Raw genomic sequence first — 15,249 nt, 5'->3', positions numbered from 1 at the left:
TTATAACTAGTTCGAGTATAAGATCACTTTGAACCACGAAACAACTGGGAAGAACGCGTATTAGTGAACGAAGAGTCCAAGAAATAACGCGTTGACTTCTCTCATTATGGTAGTCTCTGAGCTAATATCGATGTCTCTCAGGCCTGTATAACCCACAAGATTAACAATGCCGAGAACAACACGACATTGTCGGTTGTAAACACGGCCATGATTAGTGATCTCAAGCGGAAACAAGACCGACCCCCCGGGGGGTGATTTCAAAATGCTTTGAAATTCCAAAGTCGGCCTGGCGGCTGGCACCGTTACAGCATAAAGTGCAACATCACTGATACCGGTGAAATGTCATTACGTTATATACCGGTACGTAAATGTAACGGGATAATTGTTTAAAACAAGGGTCAATAAAACGTATGTATTTCAATGTTTTTTCATTTGTATTTGCGTTACTTATCTTTGACAGTATACGTAAGGTCATAATACTGCAGTAATCGGCTTAAACTAATTAAATGTCTTCGAGTTGTGCTATATTTATGCCTTATGTATCCGCTTCGCTCTGCATCCCTGTTGGCGTTCTGTAAGAACTCTTTTCGAATATTTTCTTTTTTTCAATTTTTTCCTTGCCTACCCATTTGTGATTTGCTTTAGATTCGTTTGCAATGCCAGCTGCACATTATGATTATTATTACTATTTCATGCATTTAGCCTATGAGCCACATTGTATCCACTTGTGTCAGGCAGTATATATTCAAAGTGTTGTTATCTATGTGTTTACCTCAAATGATACCTTCACTTATTGCTCTTTAGCTGAGGAACTAGGAACTTACACTTCATTGTAGAAATGTGTGTAGACACATGCACCCGAGACGCATGTGTCCACGCCCGTTTCTACAGCTCTCTGCATCCTATCGAGACGATCGAATGCCTCCACAGTAGCTAGTCTATGTAAAAACGTTCGTTTTTATAAATTGCGACCTGTGAAAAAAATGTTATACATTTACAATTACGCTTGTAGCAACGTCTTCATTGTATGCTTTGTTTTGGTCGTATTTAGCTGATTTTTTATTTCCTCGCTGCTTCCTTCATAAAGTTATTATTCGTTCCATGACCTGAATTCTCAAATATTCACGAATATTTTTTGTATGTAATTGGATTTTTATATGGAGTGTGATGATACTGATTAGCTACGTCACAGCTTCAGCAAAGATCACATCAGTGCTCTTCCCCCGCGTCAAATGAAAATCGGCTGATTTCTACAGCAGTCTTGTCCCGTATGTTTGGCATTTCCTATAATTAATCTGTTTGCCCCGACTATTATATTGTTGACGAAAAATATAAGGCTAGATCTCGACTGTTTTATCTCTAATTTGTTATAATAATAATAAAATACTATTATGTGTTAATTTCTACCGGTCATTTGTAACCCGTTGCTTACATATACACGTCCAGCTACAGTTTCCATATGAGTAACAACTACAACTACGCCTGCTCATGGAGTATTACAGCTGTACTTAATCGTTCAGGTAATTGGGCAAAAATGCCTCTCCACTCTTCATCTCGGTCCCTTTTCCTCATTGTGCTCTATAATATATTTCTATCTATTGTACTGAACGTATTTTCTACGTTTAATCGAGGCTATCAAGTTAGGTATCTAGCCATCTGAATAACTCAACCAAATTTTTGAAGTTCCCTGTGTTGCAATTTGTTCTTCCTAGCCTGAATACCTACTTTTTGTCCACTTCTTTAATACGCTTTTCGAGGACCTATGGAAATCTACTAATAGTACTCATAATGGTAGTTATAATCTCTTAATAACTTAATGAATGAGATGTCTGAGAACTGTCGTTAGGCATGGCTTGAGCCCCAGCACGAGACGGTATTGTAAGCTGCAAACGTCTTCATGCATTATGCAGCCTATCCTACATATAACTTGGTTCTTCAGTGCTGCAGAACTTTCACTCATCACCCCTGGACCCGGTATCCTTGACCCCTGATTCGAAGCTAATTCTAATTTACTTCAAATTCCGGTTTCGAACATAGATCACCTCACATGACCCTAGGTTCAATAGGCAAATTATAACCCTTTATTAGACGTTTCATGCTTTCGTAGAATTGTACCTTTTCGTATTCTTATTCAAATCTGCATTAGCTGGAGCGCCCCGTCAAAACGAATTCGCACACCCCAATGTCTTCTTGAATTACTCAGGTCCGATCTCCAAGATCACTTTATAAATCAATAATAGATATTTATATGCATAAAAAACTTAACAAGTATACTTTTTTCGAATGAAGTTTTTTTATTCAAGAAAGTTGGACAAGTGCAGCTACTAATAATACGTAATTCCTTTAGATTTCGTATGCTGTTACATACGGAATTATGTTAAAATAAGCCGAAAACGCATGCTATTTGTAATCGCCGCACTTGTTGGACGGTTACCCTCAAAGCTGTCTCTATTGTTAGCTGATTCCACAGCTAAGGGTCATTTTGGTTAGGTTGGTTTTGTGATTGTACATATATCGTCAATAATAAACACCCGAAATGTTCTTGCTATATAAATAACAATCTGTACTCCAACGACTGGTAATTACTATCCCGATAATGAAGATAAATTCCTGAATGAAGTGCTTTCTGCAATATTCACGCGCGCGTACTTTCTTATTATTTCTAAAATAGACAGTTGCGCCCAGACCTGTTGCAGTCTATTTTGCACGTGCATGTGCACGTAAGGGCCCGCTAGCTACTTTTTAGGAAATAACAATTAATATCATGCTTGAACTTTGGCTATGTCGTTTACGAGGCATAGTCATTTGGTGGAATAATGTGCATACATATGTATGTGGATTATAAGAGGCCAAACCTAGTATCGTTGATTCCGTACGTACGTTAACATTACAGCGGAACTCGCGTGCCATTGTTCATAAATAGAATACGAATGAAGCTCAATCGACAATTCTGAAGAGTTGAATCGAATCTGCACGGCCGATCTTGCATCTAATTAGGTACATGATGGCTGCTACAATACCGCAAAGCTTGCTTTCTGTAATAATTATTTATTTGAATTTGCTTCGGCAAAATATGTTGCATCTGATCATTTTACAAAGGCAAGTCCTCAAAGTGTCCTTCGTTCCATTTAATGCTACTAGAAATGCGGCCACGTACCGATAAACCCAATAGATTCAATCAATGAGTACTGCTACATATGGCAATATAGAAACTGTGTATTGCCCACTCTGCATTACCTACACTGCTGCCTATTTGACGCACCAACCTGGTAAGCTTCGAGTAGTACAACAATATGTTTGATCGCTTTGCTAAATAGTCATATAAATCAATACAGATTAGTTAGGGTTCTTGTTTGCTCCTTGTGGCAAGCAAATTGTATTATCTCGAGCTCCTAATATCTCTCCAGCCAGCTTCGTGTCTTAAATCGGTTTTTATCACAGACGGTTCTTGCCGACTAGTTGCATGACGAGAAGCACAGCAGATGGCGAGACGAGTACGCAGGATACCATCTCCTGTTTAGAGTTGTTTCCATCTAATTCTTCGGCGTCAGTCAGATCTACACGGACAAGGTCGTGAAATCCGGCTGCCTCAGGGGGGAACAAGACCCATTGTGCCTGTGAGAATGTTTACGCAGTGAAAAACTTAGTTAAACAAAACGACTCGCACACGTGAAGATTTCGGCTGTAACAGCCTTGCGGTCTGCTGACAAAAATGCTAGGCATAACGAAACTGTATGAGTAAGTTGGGAGTATTTAGTACCCCACAGGTTAGGTTGGATCAAACGGAAGTATTTCGCATGTTTTCTAGAGGTTACTCATGCGAACCAAGCAACAAGCGAACTTGCCTTTCGTGACAATAACGGCGGACGAGGGTGAAATAAAGTCTGAAGTTGTCTATTGATGATTATGTCCACTAAACGTTCGTTATATTCGTCAAGAAATTAAGTAAACAAATGATGTGATAGCTTGCAGCGCGACCCATGAGTACATTAGGTCTAAGATTAACCTTGTTCGGGACCCCGGGCAAGCTGATATTGGATTTCGTTCCAGTTTGGAACACGTAATATTCAACTTACCATTATACGCAAGGGCGTACGGACTGAAATTTACTCTGCTACAAACAACTTCTTATATACTGTCTAAACAGAAGCGTTGCTATGGATACAGAGTGTTCCTGTCGTCAATGGCGGCTTGCTTGCAATCATTATGTTGCCGAATTAGTTATCCTACGTCCCAGATGAATCCAGCTCCGTAGAGGACGAGGGCGTATGTTTTATTCTAATATGTCATTATAAAGTTCGAGAACTTGTCACTCCTCAACAAAATCTCTAGTCTACGAAACCCATTTCTACACTAAAATTTTCGAAGTTATATTCTTCTACAGCTGCAAACTTTACCGTGATCATACTTGCGATAGCGATAATAAAAACAATGTCTACATTTACGTTGGAAGAGGGTAGCTTTCCTCCTTTTATCTAGTGCTTAGAATATCGAAAAGTTTACTGTGATCAATAATGACGACATGAGCGATTATCGATGGTGGTAAACCGTAGTGATGACAAATCTGTTTGGCCATTTATCGAACGACAATAATATAGTTTTCATGCGCGTATTTGTCAAGACCGTTGCCTACCATTCGGTTGAGTCGTTGACGAATTTTCCATCTGGAGATTGCGACGAAACGATCGACGGTGGGATCCTCCAAAAGCCAACTACGCCACATTCTCCTCCATCTACCATTCCTATGGATGCTAAAGGGAATCAACTTGACAAGGTTTCCCACAGCTTCAGAATTGGATTTTCCGCCTTCAAGTAAGCAGTCAGCATCAAACAGTAATGGCTCGAGCGGAGTTTTCTTTTTCAGTGTCTGAAGGTTTTTGGGGCAGCTACGATAAACTGCCTCAGCTTCAAAAAGTTCCATCTCGTTGCAGAAACGACGAAGCAGCCGACCCCCTCCATCGTCAATTTGCCTAGTCTCTGCGGCTATGTCTTTACGATAATTTCGAAAGTGTGCATCAAAGTTGGCCTCGACATACAGCTGTAATCGAAGAGCATGGGCACCCGTCACACCGCAGACTGACGAAAGGCTCGTAGTCCCAACCTGCATGAAAGGTAGTCATGATGAAATGGAAAGCACTATTATATAAAGACCGTATGTTTTGTGTCTAAATTCTTCCTCAACTATGAGCGACCTATACGATCAAGGTTACGGTACAACTGTTAGTGGTGAGATGTCTTGATTGGTATACGTACTTGGCTGACTCTGCAACTGAACAATGGTGCCATAGGAATTCCATTCATTACAGGAAAATGTATGTCCAAACATGACGTAGGGTCGCCTGGGTCCGCTTCCAACTCTGGATTCAACCGCTGGACGGTGACGTAATTTGTCTGCAAAAACCGGTGTTTTCTACAAAGTAGATCCCGTTCTCGGCCTTGACCAAGCTCCGTTAACTTGTCGATTACGCCTTGGGTCAAGTTATTACGAAAGTTGATTGTAGGATTCTAAATGAAGAAATCAATTTAAAGCAAGATTTAAAAAAAAAAGAGCTATTACTACTTCCCTTTTATTACGACAAGCGAAAAATGTTTGCACAGCTAATAGTGTTGGTATAAAACTCACTGTAATTACGTGGGAATTGGGAACGTCCCAATCCGCTAGGAACTTTGCTTAGCCAACTTTTTGGCCAAGATTAGGATATAGTCGTAGCGAGGGAACCTCATTAGGAAACTATTTGCCAGACACGTACCAACTGAAACTAAGAGGGTAGGTCCAGATATTTCCTCTCCGTGTAGCATTTTGCGCCCAGAGCGCACAAACACTAATAAAGAAGTGTTTAATATACAGCGGCGTCGTGGCTGACTTAGGTTGGGTCTAAAATCTACGATGTAATCGCACGACGATGCTGGCCATTAATTTTCAAGCGCAAACGATGCCATCAGTCTCATACAGCAAATGATATTTCGGTAATCAGGTACCAATTGCCGTACATCAACTGCGGGATGCAAGCAAGCATCCTTCAATATCCAATACATCGACGTGGAACTCTCAGTTTACCTTGGTAACTTAACTTCACTTATTATTATTATTAGTATTATTGCTCTAATTTGGCCACAGGCCAGTGTGGAAACCTCTCAATAAACTTTACTCGAGATTTAGCGGGTTCAGAAGGAGATAAGGTAATCTAAATAGAAAGCAAACGTGTACTACCTTGCGTTTGTATAGGCCGATATCGTAAACATATCTTCTCCTGAGCACCCCAGCGGGCAGCTTCGAGGGGTCATCCTCGTATTGCTCATATGATGCCTGTAAAATCGTCCGTTCAATTGTAAACAACGGGTCATGGATGCGAATCCAACTTTCGTAGGCGTTTTCGTAATCATCGCTGGAAGAACCGTTTTTCTCTTCGTCGGTCAATTCCTTGCGTCGCTTTGAGGACGTTTCATCTACTTTACCCTTTGGAAAGCGCACTTCTTTTTTCTCCGGGTTACGTTCGCGCCACGCTTTCTGTCGGTGATGATGAAGTCTTCGAAAATGATGCGAAAACCAATCCGAAATATAGGGGTCACCGTCAAGGACAGATACATCTTTGAGTACTTCGTCCCAACGGCCAAACGCATATTCTTCGAGATGGGCGACCCAAAGCGAGTCATCGCGGCGGATGAGCTCGAACAACTCACGTGAAACTGAGGCGAGACGAAGGAGGTCACCCGGTGACAAAAAGCTAACGATTCGTCGGAACGGAAGTTCTGGTAGACTGTTTAAGGCAAAACATGCGCTCTCAGCTGATTCACTCATAGCTTCTATATTCCTGAAAACTAAAAGGTTGATGATTATATAATCTCGCATCAATATATATATATATATATATATATATTATAACAATTAGTTTTGCTTCAGAGACTCTTAGACTTGCGTCTCATTGAAAAGATTACCTTTTGAAGACACTAAACTTCAAGAAAGCTATCTTCTAATGCTAATACTGCCCTGCTAAAAATACGATTTAGATACTTCTTATCTCTCAAACTAGCGCCTTACAACAAAACTAACAACCAAAACTCCCAATAATAAATTGATCTACAGTCTGCTTATAGTGTTGAATAAATCAATGCAAATACACAGTGAAAATATCTCTATAATTATAAGAAGATTTAGTGATCTGTACTTGATGAGCCCTCCTTTTTCGAGTACAGTTCAACAAAGCCCATTATCCTTTAAGTCGTTAGGTCATATACCGTAGGCGTATACTTTATACATCCCTAGGAGCCGACATTAGTATTTGGTTTCTGGCAGGCTACGTCTGTACTCCACGTGCGCATATAGTAACGCGTATAGCGCAATTCCGCTACAATCCCATGCTACAATAGATCTCTCCTTATATTCGAATTTCCACACGTGCCCCTCCAAACGTCCTTATTGGTGTTGGGGTTATACCACAAAGTTAGCTCTCTACTGTTGTCATCGACCGCGAGCGTCGACCGATAGCCAAAGCATTTTTCAGCGGAATCGGCGTGTTCCTGGCCGTGGTCGAGGCATTGACCCCAAGGTTTATCTCCCTTAACGTCAAACAGTGGATGGTGGCCTTGGGACACGTGCCTGGGCGAGAGGGTTGGCCTGCGCAAAGTGGCCAAGGCTGGCAAACTAGGCCCCATGTAAAGCAACATTTAGCCCCAAGCGAGCAGTCGCACCTAGCTAGGTTGCTGGATCCACGTGTCAGATCGCCCTTTCTCTCAGTGAAGCCGCCAACACCGCAGCCGCTGCTACAGCCTCACTAGCATCGGCTGATACACTCTCAGGGTACTCGCCGTCGTCGCTTCACCGCTGCGCGCCTGCGCTTGAATGCCCCAGTGCGGAAGAGTCCTTGTCTGCTCTGAGGGCCGCCTCCATCACCACAATCTGCGTTTGCCCCCCTAAAACCATTTCTGGCTCCCGTTGGTAGCGATAACCGGCGTTGTCATCGACTTAATCTGCAGTCATTTCAAGTCGAACGAGTAGACTATAAATAAAGGGTAAACGCCATTCCTTCGAATGGTTTGGTCGCAGGTTATGGTACGCTGTACTTTGATATAATGATCATTCCTAAGATAAATAGTGACAGTTTCGTTGAGCTTTCAGCTTCACTGTTCATAAAAACTACTTAGCTCTAGTGGATTATGTAGAAATGCGGGATCAGACCCACGCGCTGCCTATTTGAAAATAGCGTGGAACATATCTTTTACCGCCTGCGTTCTTTTCCAGACACTTTACTTCTGGTATCAATTGGAAAATCGTATTTATAATTGATCGCAGAATATGTTAATGAAATCACTAATTAGAGAAAATGCTTTTGTAACACAAGTTCAATTTTAACTCTATATGTGGGAGGCTCGCGAGACGCGTGACCTCCCATTTCAATACCTCGATCGAACTCTGTGATGATCTTTCGTCACCTTACGGAATGTTCAACTGCGTTCTAAACTGCTGAGTCTCCGTATTTATTTTTGGTACAACATTTTATTTGGTACAACATTAAATCGCACACCCTTTCAACATATATATTCATAACGGAACCCTTTTACCCGATCCGCAGCTTATGAAGAATCTTTCAATCTAATGGACGTATATCGTATTTAAATGATATTTTTAAACGCCTGTTTCAGTCCTGTTTTATCAACAAGACGTCGCTTGCTTTCAATCCTTTTACGTGCATATGACAGACCTCTTCAGTCGGATGAAGCACTTCGTGCTTTGTGATCATTTGGCCAGCTACGATGAGTATCTCATCATGCCTTAATAATGCTGGACGATTACTATTCTAAGGATTCATGCCATTTCTCTGATTACTTTCTAGCATCTTGTCTTAGCAGGACCAGAACAATCGCTAATAACGGCGATGTTCCTCATGCGTTAACGCCAGTGTTAATTAATAATAACAATAACGAATAATATCTGACGCATCCAGTCGTTAATATTTTACTTCTGATGGTTAAACCGTTAGGCACTTGATGAAACAGTGCGTCTACGTATGGATTCGAACCTAGACCACATCGCGTGTACCTGCGTCTAACAGGCAAACACGTTACCCCCTCTATAATTACGGGTTTAACAATCCATTGGTGAAATAGTATGGAATCGATATATGCATAGTATCCAGTCGAATCTGAACAGATCTCGTTGCTGTAATTCAATTTCGTCGTGTCGTGTTTTTACAAGGGAGATCAGAATATAATCAAAAGGTTTAGGTTTAAAACGCTTAGAAGCTGTCCTTGATATTTTTACAGCTTTTATACAGAAACGAACAGCCTCCTTACACCGAAGAAGAGCAATTGTCAATTCAGTCATTCAAATAAGCTCATTCTTAATACAATATATTATGCAGTTTTTTTTTAAGACTTCTCTCTTCATTTGGCATTTGTTTGGATTTTTGGTCGTTTTGAACCCTTGCATTTTTGGAATCATCCCAAAGTTTTATTATTCCCCAAATATATATTTTTCGTATATAGCACATCAACCATTAAGAAGGAAATAAGAATAGAATATATTAAGGAATTAATAACGACTAGTTGAGGTTTCTAATTGAAGATATAATCGCAGTATATGGCGGTTATATTGAAGAGACGTGACGACTAATAATGACGCTTCTAGTGTACGTAAAAAGATCGTTGAAGTATACGATAATATATATAAGTGTTTGTTTAGATACAAACCTAAAAATCTAAAAAATATATATATATATATCCATGATGAGTTATTCTACATATTGCTTATTCTTAAATTTAACTAATAGGTGTTCAGATATTTTTTGGGAAAGATAAGGTTCAAATGTATCTCCGACCTGACTAAGGCCATAGGCAAGACTACGCTACCATTTCTATTAAAACTGGACACGAGTTTCTGTCTATCTCGTAACTCGTAACATTAATGTACGTATAATAGTTGATATGTTACAGCACTTTCTGTGTCTCGTCTACTGAGATGAGTTTCCGCATAGCGGAAAAAGTGTGCGACAGAGAGAGACCAGTCTAGCCTAGAATACATTCACATGGAATCCTCGAGGCAAGAGCTTCCAAGATATCTGTTTCCTACGGTGATTTTTGTTTGTCTTCTGAACTTTGTCGGTAGGACGAAGGAACTCAGCTTAACGCAGCAGAGCAATTTACCAAACGAATCGTCAACGGCCCGAACTGGCAAGCACAGGTATTTATTGTTACATTAAGAAGTCTGATAATACAAACACGAGTAATGATGACAACACAGAAACATTGCGGTTGCATTGCAAAACGCGGAAGCGGAGACCTCCGCTACAGACGAACGTGTCTTCGTATACCAATTATTAAGGTTAGCAGGTGTCAATCCTGTTCTCCTCGTGTCCTTCAGAACCTTGCTGGTATATACTGGTAATGAACTTCTGTGTGAGCATAGACGTAGGTTGGTCACAGAGCATACAAAATGGTAAGTTGTCTCTTTGATAAACAATTGGATTTCCCTTAACCTAAGAAACAGTATTTTTTTTTCCAAAAGATACGAAAATATGTATTCTGCTTTTAAGTGAAACCGATAATAAAAATTAGTTTTCGCGAAATTATAATCTCGACATACGAATAAGAGAAACAACAACAAACTCTATTAGATTAATCTATCTTTACGTGCAGAAATCTGTCCGTGTTCACATGCTTATAGAATAATTTTATTATATTTTTCATTATAATGTAGTCAGTAATGATGAATCATCAATCAGCGGTTTCAATCCAGATAAATTAGTGATGCCTGCAGCTTTCGCCCTTTAAACAGGCCGTATGACCACTGATTGACATCACCAATATATTATAGGTCCTTGACTACGTTTCAATACGCTTTTAGTTCGGCGGCTGTAATGTCTTTTTATTCTTGCTAAAGGCCTTTAAGGACATTAATGTACTATGCACTAGGCTGCTACAAGGGGGTACTGAAATTGCATAACTTGTGAGCTACGCGTTGCATGTAGAAATTGGCTGATAAATACTCCTGAAAACTTCTGGGTGAAAAGCAGTGGAGTTCAGTCTGAAAAAAATTAGTTCTTGAAAATCAGTGCTTAACAGTGAAAGTTTTGTTCTTCAAAAGCCACAGCGTTCGAATAATTCATGAAGATATCAGGCAAGAAACCCTTAAGCGAAAGTACAGCACATGAATGGTACAAACGTTTCAAGAACGAAGATTGAAGACTAGCGAAGAGGTAACCAGATATCGGGATCCGAAGGTTAGAAACACATCACCGAATCGAGAGGGTTTTCACAGAAGCAGGGTCTGCAGTTTAAGAGCTCTGCCGTCTCATTTCATATGTAGCGTGGTACAGCATTACAACCCAAACACTGGAAATGCGGGAACTTAGCTAAAAAAAAAAGGGTCCTCTGTGAATTGATTCCAAGCCAGTTAGAAATTCGTGTGGCGTATTTTAAGCGCAATATTCGGAACTTTAATCAACAAAAAACCCGCCTGAAGCACACGATCCCCATATGTGACATATGCCTCATCCTGAATCGACAGTCGGAGAACACCAGGATGGCGTCGCTCTAAACAAAAGTTCGGTGACAGATGAGTAGGACTAGAGCTAAGGTAATGGACGTGGTTACAATGGAGATCGAGGGGTGTTCAGTACCAGTACTATGAGATACTCGCTGAAGATGCAGCTCGCTGACTCGAATCGACAGACTTATGGGCCGTTGACACAGCAACCGAAAGCACGGAGTCTGGTTACGTGATGATAACGCTAGACTTCATCGCTATGCCCCAATAACTTCTTAGATTAAGCAAAAAATCATCCAGCGCACCTTCAACTCGCTTATTATTCCGATTTAAATCCGTACGGGACTTCCCATGCCCTAACAAGGGTAACTGGTGGGCAAGCACATCCGGTCATCGATTTACCTCGAGAAGATATAGAGAAGTTACATATGGGAACGCGAATGGTTGGTACATGGCTGTTTGGAAACTGCCAGAATACTCGTGGATGGCCTTGTATTTTAGGAGCTTCGAAACTTTCGACAAAAGGTATAACCTAACTAGCCGCTTTACACGTGCGAGGTATCTCAACTTATGTATGAAAATATACGAGAACCTAACTGCCAATAGCCGACCTTCATATAACTATCTTCCATATCTGCCGAATGCATAAATTACCTTTTGCATTGTCGGCTCCGGCTTATTCATTTATCATCACTTATCATTCAACGAGTAAGCCAATACATATATATACAGATATATGTGAGTTAATGGCTAAATCTTCGTTATTTCGCAGTAACAATGTAATGAATTGTGCTTGAATAGATTACAGTTAGAACGTATTGATCAATACGAGTAGACTGGGGTGTGGCTTTTCACAGCTGAACTCATATACCATCATCGTGTCTATCCATTAGGGAGTATAGCCAATTGTAATACTGTCTAGCTATGATACAAGGTAACATACTCAAATACAGGCCGAACAGGTATAACTTCAACATAGCGAGCCTAGAAATAAACTCAACGATTAGACAAGATACAAGAAGCAACTGCAAAATTAAGAACATTGAACAATTTAACATTAGTAAATTCCACATAATTCTTTTTCTATAGAAGACCAGCTGCGGCGAAACTTCAACAAACGAAAAACGTGAGCAAAAGAAATTTCGTGCTAGCGCAAATTATAGTAAGTTTATCGCAAAACAAAATGCGCAATAGGGCGGTAAGGACACGACAAGTTCCTCTATACAATAGCACGTTCGAAGCAAAGTATGTTTTATGCATCCTTACAAATACATATCTCTCTGGGACATTGTTACAGCAAATGAACACCTCACGTTCACCCGGATGTCGCTAATATTCGTAGACCCACACGCCGGCAATGGTATAAATGCGAAGCCTATCATTGCCAACATCGTTCTCTGCCTGTTTTTCCTAAAGAGTAAGGCAGATTCCCGAATAAGCGTTTCGAGTTCCCTTATACATCCGGTTCTGCTGTAGAGGGCTGGCCTCTCGCATCACAAAATGAAGTGCGTCTACGTCTGCTGTCCAATCCAGACTATCTTGCGTGCCCCCAGATTTACCTGGGTGAACACTGCGTCATCACGGCGGCAAGGTGTAGGTTTCCCGGTGCAAGAGAACTGCTACTGCCACTTTTTCTATGAACTATAACTACGACAATTTGCGTGCATTCGTGTACTGCTGCCACGGTCGATTTCCAACGTCCGTCAGCGGCCACTATGGCTAACTTGGAAATGCGACCGTCCTCTTAAGAAATTATAGAAAGACATTACTGCGTCGCTAATTCGACAGCAACAGCGAATGTAGATGTTGTCGGCTTTCCACACGTTGCATAGGCCCGCGGACATGGCGGCGTAAACCGATCGGGGAAGTAAAGTAGCTGCTGAGCGTTGGTTAGCCTTTAGGGAAACAGACTGGCTGGCTAGGTAGGGGCAGAGGTGCAAGGCCAGTCACGGAGGCTATGCTGGCCGCCAGAGGCGTGTAGCTCAGGCTGAAGCGTTGGTTAGATAGACAAATCATAAGTAAACGGAATTCAGGATGCAATAAGGACATCTTACCGGTAACTAGATCGTAGCTTTGTGGAAGCACAGAGGAACGGAACAGCTTGGCTAGGTGCTGCAAGAACTTTTCTCTTTTGGAGAAGACTGAGCGTTCATGGACCTACCGTACCTTCTTTGAAGATGCAGACGAGGCAAAGACAAGTGCACTTTCAAAATCTCTTGCTTTGAGTGATGATATCATACTAGCGGCCAATAGGCTTTAAGCAATTTCTCTGAAGTTATTTGTTGCGAACACCGGAAAGTTATATTCTATAAGTCGCCTGCTTCTCGATTCCACAGACGATGAACCGATACGAACGAACCCCCGAAAAATCGTTCTGACCATGAGATTCTCTATATTCGTGGCAGATTTCTCACTACATTCATAGTCGTTTGACTTTAATCCATGTGCCGGCGGACCCAAAGCAGCCCTTGGATGCAAAGCCCACTTTGGTTCTTCCATCCACGGAGGCGGGCCCTCTATCCTATCGTCATATTCTTCCGTTTTTCGTTCTCAGACACCGCCTACGAAGTTTGCTCGCATTGGCCAAAGTCTAAACAGGTGTGCAAAGATTTGGCGAGAGTCGTACAAGCGTGCCTGCTTCCTGGCGAGGGCTGAAAAACCGGCCGGCGTCCCTTACTCCGGTATGCACAAGTCAACTAGGCGCTAGCGATCTCTATGCACAGCATTGAACCTGTCAGTGCAATTTAAGCAGAACTTGAAGGTGCATAAAGCACCTACTGAAAGCGACCAATAACGGCGATCTTTGAGCGGGAGCCCAGTCCCGATATATGTCGCAACAAAACCTGCTATCAAACAGGTTGAAATCATGTTGCAAATAGCTGTTGCCGGGCGTCAGCTAGAATAAAAAGGGCTTTCTATTACTGATCAATTAGGATAAGAACAAAACAATAGAATCAACACGACACCTCGTCGTACTAACCATGGAAGATATCCAAAAGAAAATCGGCATCACACAAACATAAACAGGTCGGCAGAATACTTGTTAATAGGGTCATCCCGCCCTTCCCTTGACAGAAGAGTGAGCATTCCCTAGATATTTGTCTGCAACTGTCAGACGATCTTCCAGTACATTTTTCCATGTATGGCCATATTCATGTGAACGTAAACCATATCCACCTACCATTGCCGTGTATCCAAGGGTGACGCAGGCTACGGTTTTGCTGCACCAGCACAGATACCGAAAAGCTGTGGCTGGCTCGCTTTTAATTAAGGAGAGGGTCGCATTACAAGCGAAATCTAGCTGGTCTGGTCTCCCGGTCGTGCAAGCCTACAAACAGGCTCTACAAGGCCAGCGACGTCATAGGCGAGTGTAAGATATAATTTGCCATACGCCTGTCTAGCACAGCACAACGTTGGAAAAGAACGACTCTACCCCGTCAGTACTGAGTAAGTAAATAAGAAGGAGGTGGAGTTATTCGTTTCGAGAGAAGAATATTGTGGGGTGATCCTATAACATGGTTTGGTTTTGAAGTCTCTGCGTTTGTTTATTAAATCTCATCGCCGTTAGAGCTTCTCGGTGTCAGTCAGCGTTCCAGTTCAGTCGTTCGCTCGTAATGTTATACTTCGAGTTTGAAGTAGAACGCTTCCCTATGACACACATGACATTTTCAATCAGTCGTCTTTATATTATTTGTTATCATTATTATATTAAGCTAATGATCTATTTAAATTGTTGGGATGTTGATCGCTAATCAAATGCACGCCAT

At 41.4% G+C, this 15,249-nt stretch overlaps 1 protein-coding gene across 2 annotated transcripts; it reads right to left on the bottom strand.

Moving 5' to 3' along the window:
• Window positions 1-2,269: 2,269 nt before the first annotated feature.
• On the bottom strand, window positions 2,270-14,697 carry LOC111259305 (uncharacterized). Of its 2 annotated transcripts, none has more exons than XM_086967846.1 (5): window positions 14,664-14,697; window positions 6,212-6,819; window positions 5,254-5,505; window positions 4,634-5,101; window positions 2,270-3,615 (listed from the first exon to the last, which is right to left on the bottom strand). In XM_086967846.1, the coding sequence occupies exons 2-5, from the start codon at window positions 6,797-6,799 to the stop codon at window positions 3,436-3,438; spliced, it is 1,488 nt and encodes a 495-aa protein (XP_086823972.1). In that variant the 5' UTR covers window positions 6,800-6,819; window positions 14,664-14,697; the 3' UTR covers window positions 2,270-3,435. The 2 variants fall into 2 exon arrangements, 1 of the variants encoding a protein (XP_086823972.1); XR_015310529.1 differs by having other exon boundaries at window positions 3,478-3,615; window positions 4,077-5,101.
• Window positions 14,698-15,249: the final 552 nt, after the last annotated feature.

The sequence above is a fragment of the Varroa jacobsoni genome, unplaced genomic scaffold, assembly GCF_002532875.2.
Source record: "Varroa jacobsoni isolate VJ856 unplaced genomic scaffold, vjacob_1.0 scaffold_318, whole genome shotgun sequence".
Lineage (NCBI taxonomy): Eukaryota > Metazoa > Arthropoda > Arachnida > Mesostigmata > Varroidae > Varroa > Varroa jacobsoni.
The sequence above is the reverse complement of the archived record's forward strand: the minus strand, read 5'-3'. Positions and strand labels throughout refer to the sequence as shown.

Bases quoted from the DNA above. Each gene is read 5' to 3' on its own strand.
- LOC111259305 (XM_086967846.1), bottom strand. From the start codon at position 6,799: ATGAGTGAATCAGCTGAGAGCGCATGTTTTGCCTTAAACAGTCTACCA. The intron at 5,102-5,253 runs GTACGTATACCA...CCTTTCATGCAG, and splicing joins TCAGTTGCAGAGTCAGCCAA to GTTGGGACTACGAGCCTTTC. The intron at 3,616-4,633 runs GTAGGCAACGGT...ACATTCTCACAG, and splicing joins GTCAACGACTCAACCGAATG to GCACAATGGGTCTTGTTCCC.